This window comes from Centroberyx affinis, unplaced genomic scaffold, assembly GCF_046629955.1.
Source record: "Centroberyx affinis isolate AG114_WGS23_722 - 3 ecotype Tasmania unplaced genomic scaffold, CSIRO-AGI_Caff_v1 ptg000291l_1, whole genome shotgun sequence".
Lineage (NCBI taxonomy): Eukaryota > Metazoa > Chordata > Actinopteri > Beryciformes > Berycidae > Centroberyx > Centroberyx affinis.
In genome coordinates this window covers 305,486-331,605 of record NW_027278970.1, presented here as the reverse complement: position 1 = coordinate 331,605, position 26,120 = coordinate 305,486, and the positions used below count along the sequence as shown (strand labels likewise).

At 42.7% G+C, this 26,120-nt stretch overlaps 1 protein-coding gene across 1 annotated transcript; it reads left to right on the top strand.

Moving 5' to 3' along the window:
- Window positions 1-1,042: 1,042 nt before the first annotated feature.
- On the top strand, window positions 1,043-25,116 carry tie1 (tyrosine kinase with immunoglobulin-like and EGF-like domains 1). The gene is made up of 24 exons (XM_071514968.1): window positions 1,043-1,310; window positions 2,735-3,031; window positions 3,311-3,421; window positions 3,718-3,873; window positions 4,580-4,711; window positions 6,244-6,384; window positions 6,860-6,988; window positions 7,659-7,804; window positions 8,656-8,800; window positions 9,130-9,288; window positions 10,096-10,236; window positions 11,328-11,636; window positions 12,254-12,544; window positions 12,932-13,125; window positions 13,338-13,484; window positions 13,607-13,670; window positions 13,910-14,020; window positions 18,537-18,727; window positions 19,004-19,117; window positions 19,556-19,626; window positions 21,212-21,252; window positions 22,374-22,470; window positions 22,658-22,757; window positions 23,049-25,116. Exons 1-24 carry the CDS (start codon window positions 1,265-1,267, stop codon window positions 23,118-23,120), a joined length of 3,405 nt encoding a protein of 1,134 aa, XP_071371069.1. The 5' UTR covers window positions 1,043-1,264; the 3' UTR covers window positions 23,121-25,116.
- The last annotated feature ends 1,004 nt before the right edge of the window (window positions 25,117-26,120 follow it).

Sequence of the window (26,120 nt, the reverse complement as noted above, 5' to 3'; positions counted from 1 at the left end):
AGAAAATGAGAAGAGGGGTGTGCAGTTTTGTTCTAAATGAGCGTTTCAAAGTGAGACGGTGCAGCACTTTCAAAAGACTAGGGCTGAAATGACAGAATAGACACAACAAGCATATTGTTCATCATTTCCTGAGGCTGACTGACTGTAACAGTGAGAGAAGGGGTCAACTGACCATAAAAGCTGCAGGGATTGTAACCAACTCATTGAAGTGAAAGAACAAAGCTGTTGCATTTGGCAAAACATGATACCAGCTGTTGCTGCATTTGGTGTACTATCTCAACAGAGAAAAGCAGGGGCCAAGGGCAGCAATAAAATGTGGTGTCAGCTTTGGAGGCCACTTGGTACATGTACAGTAGGCCTAGGTCACACAAACACACATGTAAAGCATGGCTAGATTTGATTGAATACACTGTTATCTGCATATAAAGCATGGGTAGATATATTTTGATTGAATGCAGTTTTATTGGGTAAATTAAAGTCATGCTTTGTATGTTTTTAATTGTTTGACATGGGCAAAAATCCTGGTGCTACTTTATCTGTTTGAGGAAAACAAAGTGAGCAATGTGGCCCTGAAATAATCCTATAATAAAACTTTGGATACTAAACAAAGAACATAGCATAACTGTATTATAAAACCCAATTAACTATCCTATAGAAACATTAGAGTGATACCACAGGAGATAAAAAAATATATATATACCATAAAGCACCATGAGGACACTATAATCTCACTATTGAATACCACAGACACTGTAACCCTAACCCATGAATATTATAGGAATAGTAACATTTATTTATGGGGCAAGTACGGTAAATAAGAGAGGTCATTGGTATGGAAAAAACATCAGTGCGTGTAGCGTTTCATTGGAACAAAAAGTGACAAAGTTTAAACTCATAAATACATCCGTGGATCGGGGAGGTTTGGAGCGCCAGCAGTCTCCGCTGTCTGGTGACGCTCTTCCTTCCTTTCCCACCCAGAGAGAGCTGAGCTTTACCGCAACTCCAACTCTGCGCTCAGTGTGAGGGACCGTGACACCGTCTGGAAAACTATACGGGATCATTACAGGATCATTACAGACGTTCCCGGAGACGTTTTCCACCTGGACAGGAGCACTGGGTGACTCGCCAAGTTATGCGTAAAAACGCGCACCGCTCGTCGTGACGCAGCGTCACCGTTTTGGATGTAGAATATCTCTCTCCCTGTAAATGAACAGCTGGACTGGCAATTGAAGACAGTTATTTCCTAATAAGGATTACAACTATAATGGGGATTTTGTGGGTGTGTGTATTGTGCTTCATTGATTTATCAGGTAAGTGGAACTTATTTTAAATGTATTTTGATTGGATAAAGGACCTAAGAAAAGCAAAAGTGTTGTAATGGTCCTTTACTTTCCATAAAAGTGACTTAAGTATATTGTTTGAGAAAGTGTCCTTTCCACACATAAGTATCCATGATTTGACTTCTCTTTTATTGGGTTTTTTTCTGATTACTTTTACCTAAAGTCATAAAGAACTCAAGACTGTATAGTGCTATGTGTGAACCCTTAGGGAAAACAGGAGCTCATCCCTGTTTCCTGCCATTGTTCTGTGGATCTGGGGCTCAGATGGCAGGGAGCAGGAATGCTGGATAAACTCTGCCATTATTGGGTTTGGCACTTATGTTGCAATAGTTTAATTCCTGTTGGCTTTTGTGTGTGAACTGAAGTCATGTGCAAGGAAAATTGCTAATGTCTTACTGTATCAGTCATTCAGCAAGTGCTGGAAGTTGTCACGTGTTCACTGGAGATTTGGATGTAATCTAACCCTAACCCTATATACAGTGTTGAGTCAAAGAGTCTTTATTTTACAGGTACTTTTCTATGAGGTTAAAAACTTGTTGCAGTAGAGACAGACATTGTGGGATATGAACCATTTTTTTTGCCATTATTGTGTATTGTACATGTGTTCAGAGGAACTGTAAAACTGTAGGATTTTTTGTGTAAACTGCAGTCAGGTATATGAGGAGGTGTTGGTGTCATACTGTATCAGTCAATCCACTGAAGCTTTTTCTGATATTATTGGGTCTACAACATGTGTCCTGAGCTGCTGTGTGAGCCAAGTTCAGGCACATAGAGATGTGATGGATTAGTGTAATATTAAAGTATCAGAATAAGAATAGTTTTTACACAGAAACCTGCACTAGAATCACCACTAATCTAAAAAAGATAATAGACGAAAAGTTTACTATGTGAAGAGCGACCACCATTTCAGTACAATGACAATGATCTCAAAACCACTGAACAGCTTGTTCATAAAACTATGTTTATCACCATTATTGAGTATTGCAGTAAATGTTTAGCCTGTAGTCTTTGGCCTGCATTGAAAATATCAGCGGAGGGCCGTGTATAGCATTAAAAATATGTTTTCTGTTCCTGTGTGAATTATGACTCATTTGCAACTGACCATATTTGTGAAAGTTCAGCCCTCCGGTTCAAGAAGTGAAACTGCCTACAGTTATCAAAGTAGTACGCAGTTATTGGTCCATTTCTTTTTCCAAATAAGAAGAATACTTGTATCTTTTCATGAGCCTTCATGAGACGGGATTCAGTCAATTTGGGTCTTGGGCTCAAAAGGTTTATAAACCCATGTAGTAGTCTGTGCTGTGAATAAGAAGTCAAGCAACTTATGATTATTACAATGCTGCCTTATATATGAGAGTGCCCAACTGTTTCAAACACAATGCCATGTCCTACAGGTGCTGTGATGGACCTGACCATGATCTCCACGGCGGAGGTGACCCACGTCAATTACTTCTCCATCTCTTGTATCACCGGTGAGCGCAACGCCGCCCAGATCGACCTGGACATCATGAGAGACAACAAGATCCTCATATTCCCCAGGAAACCCAACTTCAAGGTGCACAGGCCCAGGCACAAGGAGGTGGTGGCCAAAGAGTTCCGCGACCTGGACAACATCGGAATCTTCTACTGCGAAACCAATCAGGAAGTCGCCCCGCTCGACAAGGTCACCATGATCAACAACTTTGGCAGAGGTGCGTTCCGAGACTGTGAAGGATTTCCTCCACCTGTTATGATGCTGTGCCTAACCTATAACCTGGTTAATGTGTGTACATCTAACATGACTAGACATTTTTACACAGAAAAGGCTGTTTTAGATGGAGAAATTAACAGATTCTTCCGTGTTTGTCCATTTTTGTAGATACCAGTAGGATTGAAAGTTTAAAGTTGTGATCTACAGTGTTCCTCTGTATTCCAATGGACGGTGTATCATCTCTAGGCATTAATGTGTTTACTATCTGTGTTCCTCGCAGCAAATTTTGTCCCGACCCACCTGACGCTGACTGCTAACAAAGGAGAGACAGTTCACCTCAGCATGCAGCTCCTCAGCACCCAAAAGAGAGATGTGACTTGGAAGTATAACGGTGAGCCAACTTTGCATGTATAGAGCTCAAGTGGAGTGAAGGGGAGGTAAGGCAACATGGATTGGCTTGGCAAAAAACGACTGGAGCACACAGTAAACATACACTGAGAGCTGAAAAAAAGAGTAAAATAAAACTGCTGGTGCCCTTTGTGTAGACTGGACGCATTGCTGAAGCTGAAGCTGAAGCTGAGGAAATCTCACAGCAAAGAAGAGTCTAAGAGCACCTTGGGCTCTCTTTTGGAAAATATTTCATTAACATTTTATGGTACTGACTTGTGTTATGTGCCCTGTGTCTAGGAAACTACTATTACATGACTCACTGGAACGATGTGACCAACAGCACTGCTGTGCTGACTGTGGAGAACGCAGCTTATGCCAACCAAGGCATCTACAGTGCCAGCTATGTGGGGGACAGCCCCCTCCAGGGCGCCTGGATGAGGCTCATCGTCCGAGGTTTGTTGGATCATGGCATACACGCGCACTTAGAAACACATGCAAACAGTCGTGCACACACTCAGAGACATGCACAGTCACACATGCACACACGCACAGTGGGACAGCATACTATGTAATGTAACAACCCCTCCAAATATAGACTGAATGTGCAAAATGTTAGGGAGGCTTACTGTTTTCATGAAGTACACTGATGGGGTGAATCCAGGCAAAATGATCCATTATTAATTATTATCCCTTATTGATTTCCCTTATTAAATCTGCACCAATCACAAAGGAGGAGAAGCAGACGAGTTAGAGAAGGATTTTTAATCATTGAAACAACTGAGATGTGGATTGTGCAAAAGCCAGATGTCCCTAATATTTTATACATTCAGTGCAGATACAATACGGATTTGAAGGGGTTGTACACTGTTTCTGTGTTCTCCCAAAACGTCCAGTAAAAAGTAGGGTATTTTATTATTGAGTGAAAAAAAGTGAAGTTTGATTCCCACAATAGTGAGAGTTAAAAACCTTAAGAAAAACACATCATCTCTACCATATCCAGGAGTATCACTCCTTGCTGCCTCTGTGCTCTACTCCTCTTGGTGACATACAGTACTGTACATAGGTGTTTTAAAGATACACATATCTTATGAGGATATACCAGGTAACGTGTGAAATTCCTTCTTGAAATATTGTAAGAGAAATTCCTGTTTTTTTGCAGACTGTCCCAGTAAGAAGTGGGGTCCTTACTGTGACAAGGACTGTCCAGAGTGTCTCAACGGGGGTGTGTGTCATGATGCAGATGGAGACTGTATCTGCCCTCCAGGGTTCATGGGAACGCGCTGTGAGACAGGTTTGTGTGTGTGAGACAGAAAATGACTGTCTCACTGTTTTGTCTTTGTGGGTGTTTATACTGTAGGTGTGTTTATGTGTGTTTATGTGTGTGTGTGTGTGTGTGTGTGTGTGTGTGTGTGTGTTTGTGTGTGTGTGTGTGTGTGTGTCTTTGTATACCCAGCCAGTTTGTCTGTCACTGTCGGTCTGTCTACTGTTCATTTGTCATGATTACAATACCAAGTTAATTTCAAATTGATCAATTTCAAGTTAATCATTTTTAGATTGCTTGCTGTATTGCTGTACTGTTGTTCCACCCTAAATGAAATGACAAAATGCTTGTGTGTGTCTGAGTGTGTGTGTGTGTGTGTGTGTGTGTGTGTGTGTGTGTGTTCGTGTGTGTTCGTGTGTGTGTGTGTGCGTGTATGTGTCTGTGTGCACATGCATGTGACCATGTGTGTGAAGTCGGACTTCCACCATTATCCTAGAGAACCAGTGCCTGCAACGCCTATAGAGCATCTGCATATGTTCATGTGTTTAAGTGTTAAAGGATACCATCACTTTGATATTTATCTCCTTAGTGAAAAACACATTCCACACTTCCACACATTTATATGTTAATACATGTAATTTACATGTATTTATCCAAGTTTCATCAGAACATTCATAAGGACCTTAGCTTAATACAAGTAAATTGCATAGAGTACGGAAGATATTTTTCAATGTACATTCAGCTGTTAACTCTAACACCTTAGCAAAGGCACTCTACACATATATCTCTTTAGAAATGTCTGACTAATGCACATCAACACCGCTGACACGAGTCAGCACCATGGACAGCACTTTACGTGGGGTCCGGTCAAAAGGTGATGCAAAAATGTCCAGAGCCTTGGTTGAGACATCGGAAACTTTTTCTTCTTGGCAAATTCAGTGAACCATTCTCAAGTGTATTTGGCAATTCTGTTATTGAGCCTGGGGTTAGGCTATTTTTCAAGGCAGGCAGCTGTCAGACATTTCTAAGGAGATAACTGTCAGAGTTGCGATATATAGGCAACTATAGGCCTAGGTGTGGCCAGGCATCATTTACGCTCTAAGACGAGGGTGAATACTACATGTACACTACATTGAAATGGAAGACATTAGATCAGCGTTACACCTACACTAATGCCTGTGTCTACATTGTAAGTCTATGTAAATTCTTGGTGTCATCTTGGAGGTTGGGTCAGATCTTGCAGGTCTTGGTCTGACTCTGTAGGCATTGAAGGTACTGGCCCTCTAGGAAATTGTCACTAATAACTGCCTCCCTGTCTTCCTATAGCTGCCAACATGCCTGTTTGATATAGACATCATATATAATTGCCCAAGCTTTATGCAGCCAATTCAGTCAAATGTAACCATGCAGTTGAAATCAATGTGGTAGACTGTGGCGCAGATGAGTTCATTGGCAGACTAGCTAAACTGACCTCTGTGGTGTTTTGCAAGGCAGGTTGAGGCAACACTGGAATGATTTAAATGACCACATCTCTAAATCCCTCTCGCTCTGATGGTTCACAGCCTGCAGGGATGGAATGTTTGGCCGAAACTGCCAGGAGTCCTGTAGCTCAGAGCTGAACTGTAAGGGGCTTCGCTTCTGCCTACCAGACCCTTACGGCTGCTCCTGTGCCAGCGGCTGGTTCGGGAGTCGCTGTGAGACGGGTGAGGCCTTTATGGCTTTTATACATCTCACTTACTTATCTGTCTCTGTGGGAAATGCATTGAAATCCAAGCTATGTTTTCTTTGTGATATATACGTTTTTTTACACCTTTCTCCATTTCTGAGATTTTTCAGTTACAATTTGTATCATTTCGTGTTGATGATGCTTTGTCATGATTAAGTATGAGGATGCAATTCTTGTGTCTGTTAACTGTTTGACTACATTGCAAAAGTTATCCATCTTAACAAGTCATGTAGTCTAATATTGAGTATCAAAATCTAATAATAATTGCAAATTTCCAGTGCAAGTGTTCTAGAAACTTCCTGAAACAAGTGGAATTATCCCAACCCACTGGCAGAATTTAACACTTGTTTTAAGGAAAATTGAATTTCAGACAAAATCACTTGAATATTTTTGTAATATATGCATTGTTCACCTTGTGTTACACTGTATATTTATCTGTTTTCCGTCGTCAGCCTGCCATAATGACACATATGGACCAGACTGCAGGCTGAGATGTAAGTGCAAGAATGGAGGAGTTTGCAACCGCTTCAGTGGATGCCAGTGTCCCACGGGATGGAGGGGACAGAACTGTGAAAAGTCAGGTAGACATCGTCCCAAACATATCATCCTTCGTTTTCCTCTGCCTCCTCCTCATCATCATTCTCATCATCTACCTTCTATGTTCATCTTGTCCTCTAGCTCCACTTCCTCTTTGTGATCATTGCCACATCACACATTTTGATCACATCCTCCATCTCACCATTATCTCCATCATTAGCTCCCTACAACCGCCAATACAAACACTGCCAAGTTTTGTATGACTCTCACCTGACAACAAGACAGCCCAGCAAGCATTTGATGGATGGTGACAGTTGTTGTTGTTCAAGTTTAATGTTATCAGACACAAACACAACATTCTCACAGTGTGATATTATGGCTTGTTAAAACAACTTTGGAAGCTGATTTGAATTGATATTAGAAAAGTATTTCTGTCCTGATTTTGTAAAATGATGCAGGTAGCAGGTATGGACACCATAGACATTGTCTCAACTTTCATTTTGGTGGTATAGTTACACAGATGTTCAACATGGGTGCAGGCCGCCAACATCTATTCAACTTCAAAATGTTTGCTGGGACATAACACAGTTTTGAAACATGCTGTTGTAAAAACAACTCGCATCATTCTTCCTACTGCCACCAACATCATTTTCCTCTTTCCTCCTCCACCTCCTCTTTTCTTATCCTCTGTCCCATGCATCTCTCCCTGTTCAGACCGGGCTCCCCAGATCCTGGACATGGGTAGTAGTTTGGAGTGGAATCTGAACTCCAGCCCCAGGATCTTGTGTTCAGCCACGGGCAACCCCCTGCCCAGCCACACCAGCATCGAGCTGCGCAAGCTGGACAGCACTGTGCTCAAGGTGGGAGGACAAGAAGTTGCTCTAAACTGACCTGCCTGGATAAATTAAGTCTAAATAAAAATTAATCAGAGAATCAAGCTGGATAGAACTATGTCCAAGGTACTGGGACAGGGAGTGTAATTGGCGCAGCAGGGTGGCCTAGTGGTTAGAAAGTCCCAGGTTCACTTCCCCAGCAGCCAGTGTTGTTTCCGTCAAACGGCCATCTGTCCTGTCAAAGTGTCCTAGAGGAAGACATTGTAAGTCACTCTGGATAAGAGTGTCGGCTAAATGCCTAAAATGTCAACTAATTAGCCTGCTTGGTTAAATAAAATGAACTAGACAGTTAGTTTGTGGGCCTCAGGAAGACTAGCGGTCGCTGAGAGGTCAGCTAATGGGGATCCGAATTCCGATTAATGTTGAACAGCACTGTGCCTTTAAGGCTAGGCTGATGATGACAAGGTTGAGTCAAGCTTTGAGGAAGTCAGCAACACAATGGGCTGACCAGATAAGACTATCACACTACAATGCAGCAGTTACCACAGTTTGCCTCTTAAGTGAGAAGCTCAATTTCTGTGTTGTTCTTTCTGTCCAGTTTCCTCGATGTTAGAAAAAAATCTGATAAAGAACGGAATTTCCACCAGGAACAAAGAAATCTCTCAGAGTGAAGGCAGTGATGTCTAATCAGTTACTGGTCTGGGCTAAAGACAGGCACAATAACTGGTTCTTAAAGAGTAACTAACCCCTGGACCACTTTTGTGGGTTTGCAGCCATCTAATGGTTAAAAGTGTGCTATTGCAATTGCCATCTGCTATTGGCTGACCTTTGGTGCCTTCTATAGAGTACAACAGGTGTATTATATGTGATCCTCTCAGGCCTCTCGCACTACCATGGACTCAAATAAGAGTACGGCCCAGTTTGAGATCCCTCGCCTGAACGCTGAACATGGAGGCCTCTGGGAGTGCAGGGTCTCTACCAACGGAGGCCAGGACTCCCGCAAGTTCAACCTCACCGTCAAAGGTCAGAATGTGCATGTGTGTGTAGCTATGAAGAAAATAAAGATGTTATTCCTTATTCATGAAACAAATAACTTTTGATATACTACACATAGAGGAGAGGAGATTAATTTTGTGGCCACAGGAAAGGCAATTAGGAAAATAGATTTGAAGAATCTCAGTGAGGCAATCTATCAGTATAGAAGTAGCCATTGTAGAAATCTGCCTCCACCCTTGCATCTGTCCTGCATTAGTTTTCCAAAAGGCCTCCAAAAAACTGCAGCAGTGCAGCAAAGCGTGTATAAAAAGTGGGGCGACTCCAATGTAAGTGGATGTTTCCCTGTGCCTGCTCAGAGCCCCCGGTGCCCACCACTCCCCCCAAGCTGCTGGAGAAGAGGAGCAAGCAGCTGGTGGTAATGCCGGTGGACTCCTACCGAGGAGACGGCCCCATTATCTCCACCAAACTCCTCTACAAGCCCATGGAGAATGGAGACTCGTGGTCCTCCATCATAGGTGAGCAAGTGAAGACACAGTCAGTTATAGTTGTCCAGTTGTCCAGTACACACACACACACACACACATACACACACATCTTTCCGCTGACCTGCACAAAGTAACTTTATGTAAGTCTCTAAGTATTCTTGAGGCATACAGAGATGATTGATAATAAAAGGTGTGTAAGCCATTAGAAGCTCTTATACCATGTTCTGTCTCTTCATGAAGTACAAAAGGCATATCAACATTCTCAGACCATTAACTTTGATTTCTACTTTAATGCACAGTAACAAAAAACAAACATTACAGCAATCAGCCAATCGGAAGTGACCCCTAAATACCAAAAAAGGGTATCAAGCCATTAGTTACATTTCCATATTTGCATCCAAGCCAAGTCAAGTCAGTCTATTTATAGCTCAAATTCATTATAAAACAGATACTCAGGCCTCAAATTTCAGAACTTCCAAGACTCACAGGAGCCTCAATGGAAAAGCTGGCACAGATGGACAAAATGGATGAAATGTATTTAAAGGAAACACCCCAACCATATTTCATCTAGAGTACTCTGCAGGTCATGTAAGCAAAAAGCTTCTCTTTGTGGAAGCACTATATCTCTGTCACCTCCCACGTTCAAAGGCCCTCCTCATGGCCTCATGACATAGGGTCTTATGAACAATATTATGTGTAACCAACCACATTAATATTTTTTTTTAATATATATGTCTTTATAATACTGATCTAGATGTGTGCCTTCAGCAAAAAGTTGCCCAAATTCCTTCTGTGGACAATAAAGCTAATCTAATCCATCCTAACCCCTCCCTCCAGTCTACAGTGACAGAGAGCCCATCACGCTGATGAACCTGAAGCCATCGACGCGCTACCATGTCCGTGTCCAACTGAGCCGGCCCGGGGAAGGAGGAGAGGGGGCCCCGGGGCCAGAGGCCATCATGGAGACTGACTGTCCTGGTAAGAACCATAGAGGGAGATCATACCAATCTGGGTTGTATAGCAGGGATAGGCCACATACCCTGCATGGGTATATTTATATAGAAATCTTGCCTTGGGAGCAGCTCTTTGCACTGGGAACACAAATGTCAGTGTGTTGAATCACAATAGAACTTTAGGAGGCACAGTTATCTGCTGTCTAGAGTAGCTTGGGGATCATTTCTCATCATCTTTCCTGAGTAGTGCTTTTCCCAGGTCTTAATGGGCCAATTGGAATGTAGGAATTTACCTGACCTGACAACCCAAGCCTGGGGCAAATATAGAGAGGAAGCCAGGGGACTTAGTTATCTGTGGTTGTTGCCTGGCTGAAATACAATGAAGATGCCACAGAATCAAGGCAAAAATATCAACCTAAAGTCTAGCCAAATCGCCTTTTCCATGTAAGTCAGCTAGGAATCATGAAACCAGTCAAGGCTAGGAATATTCTATAACCAGGCACAAGAGTCAGGGGTTTTATTCCATGCTGGTTGTGGTGCAGAGGGAGAGAGAGTTTGTGAGTGTGTGAGTACAGGAGGGAGAAGAGTAATTGAAGCGGAAAGTGACAGGGTTTGGAGTGTGGCTAAACATGAGCTTGATGAGTTTGAGTTTATGCCAAGATGTGAGTAAGAGAATGTGTCTTGTCAAGGTGAAGTGTTTTTCTGCGACTTTAAATGATCAAAGCTTTGTTACCAGAGAAACATACTGAAAGAGATGTGTCAGGAAGGAGGACCTTTTTCTTTTGTAATTCTTCAAATGTTATTTTTGCAAGGGAACATTGGCCCCCTGCACATACTACTTGTAATAGAGTCTCTTGATGTTATTGGCTCTTATGCCTTTGAGAAGGATCAGAGAACAGATTCAGACCAAGAGACTGATTGAGAAGTTGTATTCTAAGCAACAAATGACACAAAGGCAATTCTGCATAAAAGAATATAAACTATGTACCACTCAAATAGGTCAAACTCATCAAAACATAGTAGTTAAAGGACCTGTGACCAACTCAGTGAGGAGAAATGAAGAAGTAGCTGTAAGTCCCTCAGCTCATCCTGACTGCGTGTTCTCTGTCGCTGCAGAGCCCACAGTTCGGCCTGAGATTGACATCAGCTCGTTGGAAGGTCGAAATGCCACTGTACGCTGGCGATTGCCTGGCAGCAACGGTATGGGCACTAGTGCAGGCGCAGCCAGCGGCTTTTTAGTGCAGCTCTTCGGGCCTTCGCCCTCCAGTGAGAAACTATGGGAGGAGACCACCCTGCTCAATGTGCTTTCTACCAAGTTCCACAACCTGGAGTACCAGCGAGACTACACCGCGGTGGTGCGCCTCATCAACTGTGGCAGCCAGGGGCCGGCTTCCAAGCCCTACCGCTTCCGCATCAACAGCCAGGGTAACTAGAGCCTCTCATATTGGTTTGAAATAGGCAGGGTTACAGGGAAAGCTCCTCCAATTGGCTAGAAATACACAGGGTGCCACCTGGAGCTCTTTAAATTGGCTATACTCTTAAAAATGTTGCAGCATTTGTGACTATGGTTTGTGGCAACACATTTGGTGTAACTTGTCAACACAATACGTATTATAGGTTCACATATGTCAGGTTTTATTGCTGATAAAGCATATCACAGGTTAAATGTATGGGGAAAGGCATGGCAATAACTACTACTCTGATTGGCTTTAAACAGTCAGGCAAAGAGTATGATTGGTGGATGATGGTTGCTTGTTGACTCTCTCCCTGCCCACAAACTGTGTCTGAATAAGGCAAGAAGTTAGGAATTGATATTAAGGTGTGTGGAACTGGTGTTAAACTTGAAGATAAACCATTTTAGTCTAGTTTTCAATCAATGGGGACCAACAGGATAGAAGCAGATCCATTCAATAGTATTGCAATGGTCACTGTCAACCAAGGGCTTTCCCTTAGCACCTTAAGATGGAACTTTGATTGGAACAGCACTTTCGTTTAAGAATCATTGTTGATCACGCTAACTGTGATACCTCTCTGTCCCTCAGGCCCATCATCCCCACGCGACGTCAAGGCCATGCCTCTGTCCGTGTCAGCCGTTCAGGTGAGGTGGCAGCCCCCTGAGGACCCCAACGGAGGCATCGTTAAATATGTCATAGAGTACCAGTCAGTTGGCCATGGCAGCCCCCACCCTTGGGTGGACACAGACGATGGGAACAAGACCACCAAGGATGTGACAGCCCTCAATGGCAGTACGCTCTACCAGTTCCGTGTGAGGGCGTTCTCCAAAGTCCCGGGAGAGTGGAGCCAGTTTGTTCAGGCGATGACACAAGGGGATGGTGAGTAGGAATCTATCTTCTATCCTGCATTAGTACTGCAGGATGTTCTAAAAAAAAATTGAATTTCTATCTCCACAGATCTAAATATAGGAGTAATGGTTTCTTGGACTCTATGTCTTATAGTTCCTTCCTAAAAATATCTCTGAATGGAAAATCTCTACCATACAACGAGATAATATTAGGTTTGTTCCAGCTGGCCTTCAACATGACCACCCACACAGGGAAGGGGATTTCCTCAGGATAATTATTCATCCACATCGAACAGCCTATTTATCTCCACTCTCTAAAAATCATCTCCATCTCCCTGCCCGCTTTTTCTCACCATCTCCCACTCTGCTCCCCTTGCTCCCTCCTCTACCCCCGTCCCTCTTCTCTCTGCCAAACAAGGCCTCCAGAGCTTCACCCCGACCACCCAGGGTGTGGGTGGGAGGCCTGCTGGGGAGGGTTACCAGCTGTTGGTGGCAGTGGTGGGCTCTGTGACCGTCACCTGTGTGACTATCCTGCTGGCGCTGCTGGCCCTCTTCTTCATTCGCAAGACGCTGCTCAACCGGCGACGCACGTTCACCTACCAGTCCGGATCGGTAAGATGTTGTACACACCAGTGTTTCCCCTAACAGTGGTTGTTGAGGTTAATTTCTTAAGAATTTAGGAAAGCTCATGGGGGTCTATGGAATGATGGTCGATACCACAACTCATTTCACAAGGCTAAAGTGTATTTAGAGAAAATCCTACTTGAGACATCTTAAATATAGTTGTATTTATTGCTGAACTTAAGACTGTTTTCTATCCCCAGGGTGAGGAGACCATCCTGCAGTTTAACTCAGGCACTCTGACCTTGACACGGAGGCCTAAACCGACCCCAGAGCCCCTCACCTATCCAATCCTGGAGTGGGAGGACATTAAGTTTGAAGATGTCATTGGAGAAGGCAACTTTGGCCAGGTTTTCAGGCTTTTGCATTCATTTTAGATGTTTTTTTTTACCTTTATCCTATGGTCACCATCAAGCAGTTGTCATTTATGCAATGGGTTAGACATTTGGGCTAACGTTAGTTTTAAAACCAGGTCATCAAAGCCATGATCAAGAAGGACGGCAACAAGATGAGCGCCGCCATCAAGATGCTGAAAGGTAACTCTTGCACATATATTCACGCAAGCACACAAACATAAGTATATAGAGCTACATGTACGCACATACACACAGACACACACACACAGACTGATGGGGCAGGCACATAAAACGGAGCAAATAAAATCCCACCCAGTGCGCTATCTCACGAATGTGAAAATTTCATTTCAAAGAAGCAAGCTGGAGCTGCTTTGCTTGCACTTTACTTAACTATGCTGTGTGTGCTGATCTTCCTGCAGAGTTTGCCTCAGAGAATGACCACCGAGACTTTGCAGGGGAGCTGGAGGTGCTGTGTAAACTAGGCCAGCATCCCAACATCATCAACCTCATAGGAGCCTGTGAGAACAGAGGTGAGTGAGCGACACCTAGTGGCTCTTACGGATATCTTCATGCTTTTATTACGACTTAGATGGGCAGTATTGTCTTTGGCAGGGATAGGGATTTCCAAGTGGGACAAAATCTATGGGCTGTGAGGTGTAAAACATTTGCCATTTTGTGGACACTTACTGAGTTTGAAAAAGTTTAGTATGACATGGCTCCAGTAGGAAAATAAGCCATTTTGAAGATAAGAGGCCTCTGCAGGACACTAGCTATATCCTGACTCTGCTAACTGAGACCCTAATGTGTAGTGGTGTACAGGAAGAGGTTAAATTCCCACCAGTCCAGATCCAAGCAGATACTTCCATCTGATCTTCTGTCATCTGCACCTGGACAGCACTAGAACGTCTCCAACCTAAACATCCTTTGTCTGCCAGGAGCATTTTGCACGATCACGTTTGTTTGGTTTGTCCACGTGCCACACAAGCAAACTGCTGCACCATGTATATATCTATTTGTATAAAATTTCCTTGGACCCAACTCCTAGCATGAAGTATCAGTTTCCCAGCCACATCCGATGGCTTTCACACAGAATAATTGAATTGCCTGTGTTTGATCTAGGATTGATAACATATGAGAGAGGAAGTTTAGCATGGAAAATGCATTAGTGGGGAGATTACAAAACCAAATCAGCCTTGAGAAATAAACATGACTAATTCACTGTGTCTCCCCGCTGGTCTCATTTCCAAGTAGCACTTGACTGTGCAGGCCTTCACTCCTGTGTTTGCATCCGTGGTTTAACTCAGGTTTACCTCTTGATTCAATGATAAGAATACAGAATAAATATATATCATCTCCTCAACTATAAAAGCAGAACCTAATCCTTATAAATAGCATAATTCTGAACAAACGTGAAGATTAAAAAATACAGTGAAAACATATTTTCTTTATTAAATACTTCCCTATCATGTACCTCTCTTATTCCCATTATCTGAACATTTAATTAATTCATCTGACCGCTACTCCAGACTGCTATTCATAGGGATTCCTGCTTCTCAAAACAGACATTATTATCCAAGAATAGAGTGAGTTACCTAAGGTTTTTCATTCACCTAGTTTGCAGATTTTTTTTCTCTGGCAACATTAAATCCTGACGTTTGATTTTGACATTGAAACTGGCAACCGTGACTTCATACCTTAGCTTAATTGTCTTTAACGATGTAGCTGTTTGTTAACATGCCTCCTTACAGCCAAGTTATTTTAGCTGGTTTTATCGTGCACAGCTGTCCCACTTCATTTTTCCCTCAAATCGTCTCTCTCCCTTTTTATAAGGTGCAGTTTCTTGCTGAATGACTACTGGGGAAAACTAGTGCAGTTTTGTTACTACTGGGCCCATATTTTGGGTTGACAGTCTTGCCCATGAAGAGGTTGGTCTCTGTGGCAGGATCCGTGATAAAAACCATAAAGGGACTGAACCTCAAGACGGGGACTGGCAGCTCTTAAGGAGTGCAGCTCTTAAACCAGATTTATTCGCTCCAGCCTCATTTTCATCTAGACTCGCTTGGTGCACAACCTGCAAACAGATAGGCAGAAGTGAGATGGAGGGAAAGCAGGAGGGAGGGAGTGAAGGAAGGAAGGAAGTAAAGAGGCATGAATGAAGGAAGGAACAAAGATGGTAATAAAGTAGAGAGGAAGGGAAGCAGGGTTAGGGATTTTTTATTTTTTTTTTAAACAAAGAAAATAATTCTCCTGTCTCTCATCTAAGTCACTGATTGGCAGTGCCAGGTAACGCAAACTGTTCCTCACAAACCAACCACAACATACTTATAGAAAGGTAGTAGTTGGAAGAGGCCATAGAGATATAACACTATTGTTATATCTATATTATTATATATAGTGTTATATCTCTATGGAAGAGGCCCTATGGGCACTAAGTAATCTGTGACCTTTATCAACCTCTACTGGTGACCAGTAGGAATTGCAGTGCATTGAATTTCCAATGGACGGGGAGTTTCTTCCTGTACAAGCCTGAAAGTGAGTTTTGAAAGCCAGAAATCTCAGCACCTGGTGAAGTAATCGTTTTGTCATTGATATCAACAACCCTATCCAACCCATGGATATATATATAATCTTACTTATTGCCCCATTGATAGACACCCGGAACAAACTGATTCTCTCACGTAGGTAGGCTAGACATGTAAATATGAATAAGAGGGAGTTCAGAGTCCAGAGGGAGTTTGTTATTGACATTGAGTTGAGTTTTGTCCAGGCTACTTAGCACCAGCCATGGAAAAGGATTGTGAAGCTAAATCTGCTGCCATTAAAAACACCAATGCCCTGACTCTGGCTAGCAATAGGTCTGGACTTCCCCAAATTTGGGCCTCATGTGTTTGGGCCACTTGGTGATACATTTCTGGCATATGACCTCGTCCAGCACAGTCAGCCCGTTATCTATCAACATAGAGAAGGAACTGTTGAAAGGCAGGAGGAAGAATGAGGCAGTTACTCCTGGGGTCCGTTTCACAAAGCAGGTTTAGTGAAAACTCTGAGTCTGTTAACCCTGAACTGAGGGAAACTCAGAGTTTCCTATCTCAGAGTAGATCAACTCAGAGTTCAGGGTTAGACTCAGAGTTTGTTGAACCTGCTTTGTGAAACGGACCCCTGGTCATAGTAGGCGTTGCGTGTCTTCTGCATGTTCATCACAGAGCCTTGAACCTAGAAGATATTTGTGAATTTCAAAAGAAATGGTAAAAGTATATTTTCCATTGTCTTAAAATACCTTTAAATGCACTCAAGGATTAACAACAGAAATTGATTGAAAGGCAAAATCATGGATAAGTAAAACAAATAGTCTCCTCTAACCCAAATAGTACAATTAGTACTTTCTGGTAGGTCCTGATACTGTATGGTAAAAGTGTAAATATGTTTTCATTAAGTTGGTCCCAATGCAAAAGACAATTCATTCAGTTTGAATGAGACTGAAACAGGTGATGAACTCCTGATCGAAAGATACAAGGCCATGGTGATGCATGCATTGTGCCTGCAAGCCAATCTAAAAGCAAATTTTCATAAAATATCCTCTTCTCAGTGCGAGAAGGGTGAAATGCATAACAGTCCATATAATGAAGTTCATATCTGATAATACAGTGTGTCTGGTTTGAGGGAAAGAGCCTCAGCTGGCAGGCTCCTTTTGAGCCATATCTAAGATCTACAACAGTTCCATTTTGATCCAGTTTTGACATTGTATTTGAAATTGTTGTGGAGAAAGCGTATAGCCTATACAGGGGCCATCACACCAAGTCCCATTTAATATAACCTCAGACTCTTGCCTTTGTAGTATATGTAGCTGACAAGGAACATTATAGCGTTAGGAACATTGGGAATATTAATATCAGTTTTTTTAGCAGTTTGCCTATCTTCCCCTCCACATACTTTTCGATGGTGTTCACAGCAACCCTTCCAACAAGCACAAATGCTTCATGACCTGTAGGAACTTGGGCTTTGGCTGGAAGCTGTCGTCTACAAACAAAACAGTTCCTGCACTCAGATCTCCCTCAGCCATCTGCTTGAGCTCTGTGAGGATTTCATGAAAGGTCTGGTCTACCTCTGTCTATGTCAGGACAGGACCGTTGGAGCCCGAGCCCCTGACCAGCTGCTGCTGGGTCTCTCCCCAGGCCGCTGCAGACAGGACAGCCAAGGCCACACACTTTTTGGGGAGAAAAAAACAAAACACTCTTGCTCTGGGAGTCCAGCTGAGCTGCTAAATGCTTGTACAGATGGAAGGCGAAAGGTTTGTTAGCTGTAGGTACGAGGCTTGAATTCAGGTTAGCAGTGGTCCTGACCTGTGACATGTGAATGGATATGATGTTGACGACAGTGATTTCCAACACATTACTCACTTTCCCAAAGTTTCCAAACCACAGATGAAAAAGAGAGGGAAGTGTCCCACTTTTTGGAATAATCAGAGGGATTGAACTGGCATATTTATTTGGTATCTCCTCCATTTATTTGATATGGCATCCAAGTTGATTCAATATACTGATTCATGTGTTGACTACAAGCTAAGCACGGCATCACAGCTGAGATCTTAAAGGGAAGGCAGCCAATACCTATAGCTATAGAGGTAGATATATAGATAGATAGATATATAGATAGATAGATAGATAGATAGATAGATAGATAGATAGATAGATAGATAGCCTTCATCATGCTTTTGTTCAGTCAAGGCAGCTTAGCTATTTACATAAGTCACATTCCTAACTAACTCAAATCAGATGTTTTCCTCAATTTTTTAAGGTTTAAGATGTTTTCCTCAATTTTTTAAGGTTTAGTAAATAGTCAGAACAATCTAAAATCCTCCATTCAGTTCCTATAGTTATACAGTTATAGGGTCAACTGGAGCCTCTCTCTCCTCTTCCCAAGGTCAACTCTTCATAGCCGTTAAGTAATGTCCCTCCTCTGTCTCTCCCACATATAGGCTAACTGTAACTGTTCCCTTTCTGCTCAACTCTAACCACTTTCTCCCTCTCACCTCTGTGTGTTTTCCAGGCTACCTGTACATAGCCATAGAATACGCTCCCTATGGTAACCTCCTAGACTTTCTGAGGAAGAGTCGAGTGTTGGAGACGGACCCGGCCTTTGCCAAGGAGCACGGCACTGCCTCCACCCTCACCTCCCAGCAGCTGCTGCAGTTCGCTGTGGACGTGGCAACTGGGATGCACTACCTCAGCGACAAACAGGTAGGAAGAGAGAGTCAGTGTGTGTGTGTGTGGGTGGGTGCTTGGGTATTTGTATGTGTGGGTGGTTGTGTGGATGTGCATTTTCTTACATCTGTTCTTCTGTCTTTCATAACTGGCGTTTTACACTTTTAAGTATACTTTTAAGTTGCCCTGTAGCAGCTGATGATGTAATAACCGACAAATAATGTAATAATTCAAATCTATTTGTATGAAGGATTCATGCATGAAGCCCAATATTCTTCTCACCCTCCTCTCCTCCCCTCCTCTCCTCACCAGTTCATCCACAGGGATTTGGCAGCCAGGAATGTTCTTGTAGGGGACAACCTTGTGGCAAAGATAGCAGACTTCGGCCTGTCCCGCGGAGAGGAGGTTTATGTTAAGAAGACCATGGTGAGTGGTGGAGTCACGCATAGTTGCACTGTGCACTCAGAATACGCAGATTTTGCTTCGGTTTCAGCCTACAGAGAGACAAGGTTTGTGTTAGAGAGCAGTGCAACAATGATTTTCTGCCCTATGTGCCTGTAGAGGGCAGTGATGTGCAAACCGATTGTCAACTACAGTCTAACAGCACACAAAGTCTCACTATTCCACACTGCTGTAAACACATTCATTTGGTGCCACCCCAGTGCACTACTCTATACATTTCAGTGGGCCATAGACTTGTTATCTGATCTTCACCTCATGACACCACAGCGATTTTATGATCCAGACTTAAGAATCAGATTCAGCATCAGGTTTTTTGCCAAGTAAAATACATGTATGGACAATGTGACTAGATATACATCAATCAGAAGGTTTAACATGACTGTGATGCTGTTTGACTTGCAGGGGAGGCTGCCTGTGCGCTGGATGGCCATCGAGTCCCTGAACTACAGCGTGTATACGACCAAGAGTGACGTGTGAGTATCAGCACTGGCTCATCTATCCAACTGACGCACATCCTGACTTCATTCTATGAGGAAAAGACTAAGTGCAAGTGGAATTTTCCTGGGTAGAGCGAGCTCTTACTGTTTGTCACACAGGCTTTAAAGCATTACTTGTTTATTTGAAACTCCAGTCACAGTCCCTTGCAGTCCCAAGATGCAAAAGGAGCTATTACTTTGGGGCATTTTGAGTGACATGACAGAATAACTGACTTTGCAAAGTGGGATACATCGGGTCATGCTGTATACAGTTGTTGTATTCTAGTATCCGACTGTTAATAATCATGATTCGTCCCTCCCATTTCCTCCGTAGCTTTACAGGAACCTTTTTTTCAGTATTATTTTATATTCAACCTCCAGTAAGGTTTTGATAACACAAACCACAAAACGCCTGCCCACAGAAAACAACAAATCATGACCCCACGCCCCCTCCGTCCCTCTGTCAGTGGTGGAGCGATAACAATGTGCTGTGAAACTGATAAGCACAACCAGGAAACCCAGGGTACAACTTAGCAGACAGACTGAGACGTTGGTCTGTCAACTCTAGAACCTATTTATACACAGCGGAGAACATGCTGGAAGACCGAAGGACAGTAACGGAAGAAGGGTGAAGGGCTGGCTGTGTTGCCCGAGAGAGTTGTAAACATTTTTGAGAGAGAGAGAGGGAGAGAGAGAGAGGGAGAGAGAGAGAGAGATAAGGTGTGAGACAGTGTGCAAGAGGCTGAACAGTGAACAGAGGAGGGGAGACAAACAAGGTCACATTTTGTTTAGACCGTTAGTTTTTGTTTATGTCCTACAAAGAGCTGAGAGATGAGGGAACAGAAAAAGCGAGAGAGAAAGACAGACAGACAGATGGAGCAAGCGACAATTGCCACCACACATGACCCAGTACTGGGTGCTGGATCATGTGATACTGAAGTGGCATCACTGTGCCATTGTATCTGAAACCACAGTGGAGTTCGCATGAATTTGATGGCTAATCAGTTAGCAGAAATGTGGTTGTTGGTTTCAAGCTGTTGAGAAATTGAAAGGTTCCTCTTTCTGTACCCGCCTTGATGTATCTTCTGAAAAATCAGCTTTATTGTCATTAAAATTAAAATGCTTGTTTTCAGATTGATACCCATGCATTTTTTTAATTATATGAGTTTTGAATGGGTTCTACATGATATTTTCCCATGCCATACAAGATACTGTAAACCAATTCAATTACTGTAAAAACATGAACCAAAACTGGAGGTACAAGGCTTACATGCAACAGTAGTGATAAAGAGTTCACACTAATTCACTGAAAATGTGAAGATTAACAAGAATATGTTTAATGTCATACAGTATATATTAGCAGCTGTGAGATGATGATGCTTCCTTTGCGTAGTTCTCACTTTTGTTGGTGCTAGATGAGTCACTGGAGTCATGTCATCATTTTCAAATGCTAATATTTTTATTCAGTTTCAGATGAACCCTTATTCAGTTTCAGATGAACCCTTATTCATTTTCTTCCCCTCACCGCTCTTTGTCTTTCCTTCTATCCTCACATTTCTGTCTTATCTATCTTTTCTCTCAGGTGGTCTTTTGGCGTTCTTCTCTGGGAGATTGTAAGCTTAGGTAAGTAAGCTTGCTGGCAGGCCAGTAAAAGTTCTGTTTCTCCATGCAGGAGCACTATTTTACTTGGTAAACAATTGATATACAACACTTCAGTTTTGGGAGCATCTCACAGCATAATGTAATCACCTCCATTGTTCAGAAGATATAAAACCAAACATGAAAATATATTGTATTGATGGATTAATAAGTCAAAACTAAGTAAAAAGTTGTGCTGCAGCCCACGGATCCTCAGTAGGTCTGCAAAATCCCTGTCTGTATTTGCAGAGCTTGATTTGTTTTGTTCAGATGACTTGTTTTTTTGTTGTTTGCCTCAGTGTACTCAGATGGCTCTGATACCTTATGTGACACAGCTTTTAACCACTTTCTCAGAGATGTGTGTTATGTCTCTATGATGTGTGCACCCCAAGTGCCTCAGTTATAAAACCCTACTTCTCAGCAACATAGATTTAAACATTGATTACGTCTTCTATTAGATCTGTAGAATGTCTTGCGCGCCAAACCTCTCAGTTTCCACCACGGCTTTCATACTATTGGCCCCAGAAACTTTCATACTATTGGCACAGCTGCACCGAGACACTGAAACACCTTAGTTTATACTACTGCACATGTTTTCATTCTATTAGAGGGATATGCAACACATGAACATGAATATCTCACTGCTGGTTTTTGCTATAGGCATGTACCAATCACATAACCTGACTCTACCCAGCAAGCACTTCTGTCTGTGCATACACAAGACAACAACAAGCCTTGTGTTTCATCAGCACCTATGGTTGAACCGATGATGGTAGTGGTGAAAAGGATGATGATGATGTTGAGGGTGATCATGAATGTAATGGTGATGCCGGTGGTGGGACTGGCTGTGGCAACCTGCCATTAGCCAGAGCTAGACTTAAACTTTCTCAGTGCTTAGCCTACAATCATCATCATCATCATCATCATCCTCCTCCTCTTCATCATTACAGTTGCCACCATCTTCGCTGTCCTTTTTTTTCAATCCTCTACCTTCCCCTCCCTGCCTCACCTCTGTGTTTCCTGTTGGATTCTGTGCTTGGCTATGTTTATTTCTTTTGACTCAAGTGAATGTAAAATAAACTCTCTGTGCATGTGTGTGTATGAAGGTGGCACTCCGTATTGTGGCATGACCTGTGCTGAGCTTTATGAAAAACTGCCCCAAGGCTACAGGATGGAGCAACCCAGAAACTGTGATGACGAAATGTAAGTATTTACCATTGCTAAAAATAATTATTATTATATAAGCTAATAATAATAAAGTATAATTCCTCCTTGTTTGTTTGTTTGTTTGTTTGTTTGTTTCTTGCTTTCTTTCTTTCTTTTGTTCTTTTTTTATATCTATCTATGTACCTACCTACCATATTTATCTATGTATCTCTCCCTTGTCCAGCTATGAGCTGATGAGGCAGTGCTGGAGGGATCGGCCCTATGAGAGACCCCCCTTCTCTCAAATCTCTGTCCAGCTCAACAGGATGCAGGAGGCCAGGAAGGTAAGTCTCCAGCATAAAAATACAGATGCAGCCATCATACTGTAGAAGTCTCACTATTTCATAGCATTTGTTGCATGTCATCTCGTCTATCCACCACCTTCCCTGCCATTCTCCACTGTAAACTTTCTAATTAAACCAAAATGCCTTGGGAAAATCATGTGTTTGATCAGGGATGGAAATTTTATCTGTCCACTAGCCAGCACTTCACAGTCCAAGATGGTTTAAGTGGTTTCTTAATGTAAATGAAGTTAGTTTTTCTGAAATCACATTCTGCCATTCCCTTTCCTCCAGGCCTATGTGAACATGGCGCTCTTTGAGAACTTCACCTACGCCGGAATAGACGCCACAGCAGAGGAGGCCTGACTACCAGCCCCCCCAGACCCTAGCACGCCACGTACCCCAAAGAGGAAGTCCCAAGGCTGGGCACCGCGCTACTGCCACCCTCCTGCTGCTCTACGTCGAGACAGGAGGACCAGGCGCTTTACCAAAACCACCTGGCTATAGAGAGAGGACTGTGAAAGGACACTGTGTGGAGGGATTGGAGGGATTGGAAGGATGGCTGGGACTTGGATGGAGAGATGGATTGCTACTAGCCTTTTGGGAGCATGCCCCCCTTCACTATAGACCGATCCCAGAACAAAAGATACAGCATTGTACCTCTTGTTGTGACAAAAGCTACAATGCTGTACCCTTTAATCTGAGAGTCAAGGGGAAGTGGCGAACAGCATGGTGCAACATGACTTTTTGCAACACCGTAGGGTCTGTGGGGCGTCAACGCTGAACTTTATCTTCTCTCCATTGCCCTAAATGGAGAAAGGAATCTTTTCATGAAGAGCAAAGGAAGGACACATTGTGGATCACATTATCGAACACTCAAGTTCTCAGACTGTTTAGATCGAAAAGGACGGAAGATACATACAATGTAGCACTTAAAACCAGCTGTATTCAAGTCATTTGTGTCTTTTTCTATATTGCCTATCACTGCCATGTGAATGTAACTACTGTATGTATTTTGTCTCTCTTTTTAAAGAGCACATAAAAGTATCAAAGCCTCTTATCTGAATGTACTCAAAATTACATAAATTGATACAAATGCAGCCATGGTAGCTGCCTCATGTTTTACATGTTTACTGCACTGTTGCTGCAGTGCTAATGTAGGACAGATACAGAGTGGAGGAAGACTACAAAAGCTACCACTGTAGTTTACTTTTGACATTATGAGACCTGTATATCTCATTGTATGGTATAATATCCCCTCTATGAGAATGTACAGTATGTTTTCTATTATTGGTTTCTTAAATAAAGCTTTTGCGTGGTGACTGGACTCATCACACAAGGCAGTTGAGTCCCAATTGAGTCCATGTGGGCACGGCAGTAGACTACACACCATGTTTTTTTGAGATTTATTGTTGATAACATGCAGTAGAGAATGATGAAAGACAGACAGTTTGTCATGTATTGTCTGTGCCTTAACATGACGTATCAGTGTCGGAGAGAAAGACAGTACAATGTACTTGCCTGTATGAATTAGTATCTTATTCGAATACTGATTTGAGATCAGCTTGTGAAGTCAAAGAGACATTCATGTAGTCATGTCAAAGTTACGCATCTATTTCAACATTGAGATGTCTGGGGCTGTTTTCATTGTCTTTTGTTTTTTATTTCCTCGAAAAAACGTTTAATGCTTTGTAAATAATATTTGCTAATACCCACCAAAGCTTTGGCTGGAATTGCATTTCTTCCCTGGCATCATTACCCATACATTTCAAGAGGTAAAAACCTATTGACAGCTTGAATGTCACTATTCTCCCATACATGACTTTGGGTCATGTGACTTGAACAGTAATAAGAACTCTTGATTGTTTTATACATTGCAGTCAGTGACAAAATGTACAATGTTTTGCCATTTTTTTATTGGGCCCAGGTTTTTGATCTTGATGTTGTCAGTGGTGCTTCTGAGGTGGGAGGAGCTTATAGTGTTATTGTTGTTGTTGTTATTGGGCTGCCTAAGGGTGAGCATGGTGGGAATGACAGAGTGAAACCGCAGCCCAGGCTAACGGGGGGCCAAAGTAGGCTTGGGGGGGTCCAAGAACACCGATCTCTCCCCTGCTGCACTGGGTTGATCTGTCACAGGGTTTCCTCCACAAACCAACCACAGGCACAGGACTGTCCGTCAAACAGGGCCTCACTGGGCCAGCTTCCTGACAACTTACACACACACACACACACACCGGAAAAATGTCATCACTGAACCACAACATTTATTCTTATCCCTTGAAACCTTTACTATATATCCCAGTTAATTCACCTGCATCTTGAGACTTGATATGGGATAACATTGCAGATGCAACTCTTAAATTGTCACAAATCATTATATTACTTATTTTACGTTTCCATTGCACCTGCAAAATTAGCAATTACATCCACTTTAATCTCCAAAAATCCAGATAACTCAATTGCCTTGCTTGTGCGCTCCTGTGTGAATAATTGAGGAAACTACACTGAACAAAAATATAAATGCAACACTTTTGTTTTTGCTCCCATTTTTCATGAGTTGAAATAAAAGATCTAAGACTTCTTCTATGCACACAAAAGGCTTATTTCTCTCAAATTTTGCTCACAAATTTGTTTCAATCGGTGTTAGTGAGCACTTCTCCTTTGCCAAGATAATCCATCCACCTGACAGGTGTGGCATATCAAGATGCTGATTAAACAGCATGATTATTGCACAGGTGTGCCTTGGGCTGGTCACAATAAAAGGCCACTCTAAAATGTGCAGTTTTATTGTGAAAAAAAAAATGTTTTGAAAACCAGTCAGTATCTGGTATGACGACCATTTGCCTCATGCAGTGCGACACATCTCCTTCGCATAGAGTTGATCACGTTGTTGATTGTGGCCTGTGGATTGTTGGTCCACTCCTCTTCAATGGCTGAGCGAAGTTGCTGGATATCGGCAGGAATTGGAACACGCTGTCGCACACGCCGATCCAGAGCATCCCAAACATGCTCAATGGGTGACATGTCTGGTGAGTATGCAGGCCGTGCAAGAACTGGGATGTTTTCAGCTTCCAGGAATTGTGTACAGATCCTTGCAACATGGGACCGTGCATTATCATGCTGCAACATGAGGTGATGGCGGTGGATGAATGGAACGACAATGGGCCTCAGGATCTCGTCACGGTATCTCTGTGCATTCAAATTGCCATCAATAAAATGCACCTGTGTTCGTTATCTGTAGTTTATGCCTGCCCATACCATAACCCCACTGCCACCATGGGGCACTCTGTTCACAACCGGGATTCATCTGTGAAAAGAACACTTCTCCAAAGTGCCAGACGCCATCGAAGACGAAGGTGAGCATTT